General features: G+C 57.0%; 1 protein-coding gene across 1 annotated transcript in view; it reads right to left on the bottom strand.

Moving 5' to 3' along the window:
* LOC103584291 (mitochondrial ribosome-associated GTPase 1-like) overlaps window positions 1–1,257 on the bottom strand; it is a 3,052-nt gene extending 1,795 nt beyond the window's left edge. Inside the window, exons 1-3 of the mRNA XM_008565354.1 lie at window positions 1,147–1,257; window positions 741–831; window positions 129–190 (exon numbers count right to left, since the gene is read on the bottom strand). Of these exons, the coding sequence (XP_008563576.1) occupies window positions 129–190; window positions 741–831; window positions 1,147–1,233 (240 nt within the window). The 5' untranslated portion in view covers window positions 1,234–1,257. The remainder of the gene's footprint in view (window positions 1–128; window positions 191–740; window positions 832–1,146) is intronic.
* Window positions 1,258–1,338: the final 81 nt, after the last annotated feature.

The following is a 1,338-nucleotide window of genomic DNA, read 5'->3' as shown; positions in this document are numbered from 1 at the left end:
CAGCAAGTGGAGGGAGGGAAGGCACTGCCAGAGGCAGGCGGCCACGACATGAGTGCCCGGCGAGTGCCAGGCATGGACTCCTGTGCAGCTCTGAATGGAGCTCCGGGCCTGGCTGCCGAGGACCCCACCTGAATTCTAGACATCACAGCTCTGGTGATCCCAGGCTCACCGCCCACCCTGGCAGCTTTTCCTGCAGGATAAAAAGGGGGCTATCAAGTGTACATTAAACACACAAGCTCCAGAACAAGTAGTGAGACATGCATACATAACTAACAAATCTCGCAAGCCAAAATGGAAACCCCAAAGGCCAAATGAGCTTCCCAAGGCTGTCATTGGTTCCATGGTCAGCTCCAAACCAGCTCACAGCAGGGACACTTTCCAAGCCACACAGTGGCCAAGTGGCTTCAACAGACACACCAGAACTCACCTTCCCAGTGCTGGGAAGGTGCCCCCCGACCATGAAGGTCAGACCAGAGCTGCTGCGTCCCCCGCAGCCCATCCTCGCTCCTGGACTGGCCCCTACACCCCAGGCAAGCCTGCCTCCCATACACTGCTCACAGCAGGCCTGCCGTTTAACCCTGCATTGACTGTTAATTGGGTCCTTTTGGTGGAAAGAGATGGTCCCTGCAGAGCTGCAAGGACATGGGGTGTGGGGGTTGGTCTCAGAATGGCAGTGGCGCCTGGCTGTGCCACAGGAGCGATGGAGACACTACGAAATCAGCCGCAGGGCATGACAGTACCTTTCCTGAGGTGCTGTCTCCTGAGGGAGTTGATGAGGGAGGACTTGCCCACGTTGGGAACCCCAATCACCATGATGCAGTATTCCAGGCACTGTGGAAGTAGAAGGGCAGTGTCAGGCCCACACTGGGCCCTGGAGCCTCAGACCCCAGCCTGACCTGGGCCCTGGAACCCACAGCTCAGGACAATCCAGGGGAAAAGGAAGGTCATGGCAGAAGCCCTGCTAACTTGGTGGGGGTGGCCCCAGCCCGTTCCACTGCAGAAGAGAACCAGAGGACAGAGGCAGGGCCTCCAGCTGAGGCAGCACTCCTTCCCCTCTGTGCTTGCAGCGGCATGCTCAGAAGCCAGGAAGGAGGACTCAGTGACCCACCCCATGCCCACTTCCCAGCTCATGCTCCACCAACCAACCTCTGCTCGGTGGTAGCGGTAACTGCTCCCAATGAGTTCAGTGACCATCGGGATGATCTGCAACAGACCAAGTACACATGGAACCATTCCTGCCACCTCAGAACAGCAGAGTGTGGACTCCAGTGTCTCCCTTTACAATCTTTTTTTTTTTTTTTCCTTTTTGTCTTTTTTCGTGTCCGGCAACGGATCGCA

This window comes from Galeopterus variegatus, unplaced genomic scaffold (assembly GCF_000696425.1).
Source record: "Galeopterus variegatus unplaced genomic scaffold, G_variegatus-3.0.2 Scaffold49133, whole genome shotgun sequence".
NCBI lineage: Eukaryota > Metazoa > Chordata > Mammalia > Dermoptera > Cynocephalidae > Galeopterus > Galeopterus variegatus.
The sequence above is the reverse complement of the archived record's forward strand: the minus strand, read 5'-3'. Positions and strand labels throughout refer to the sequence as shown.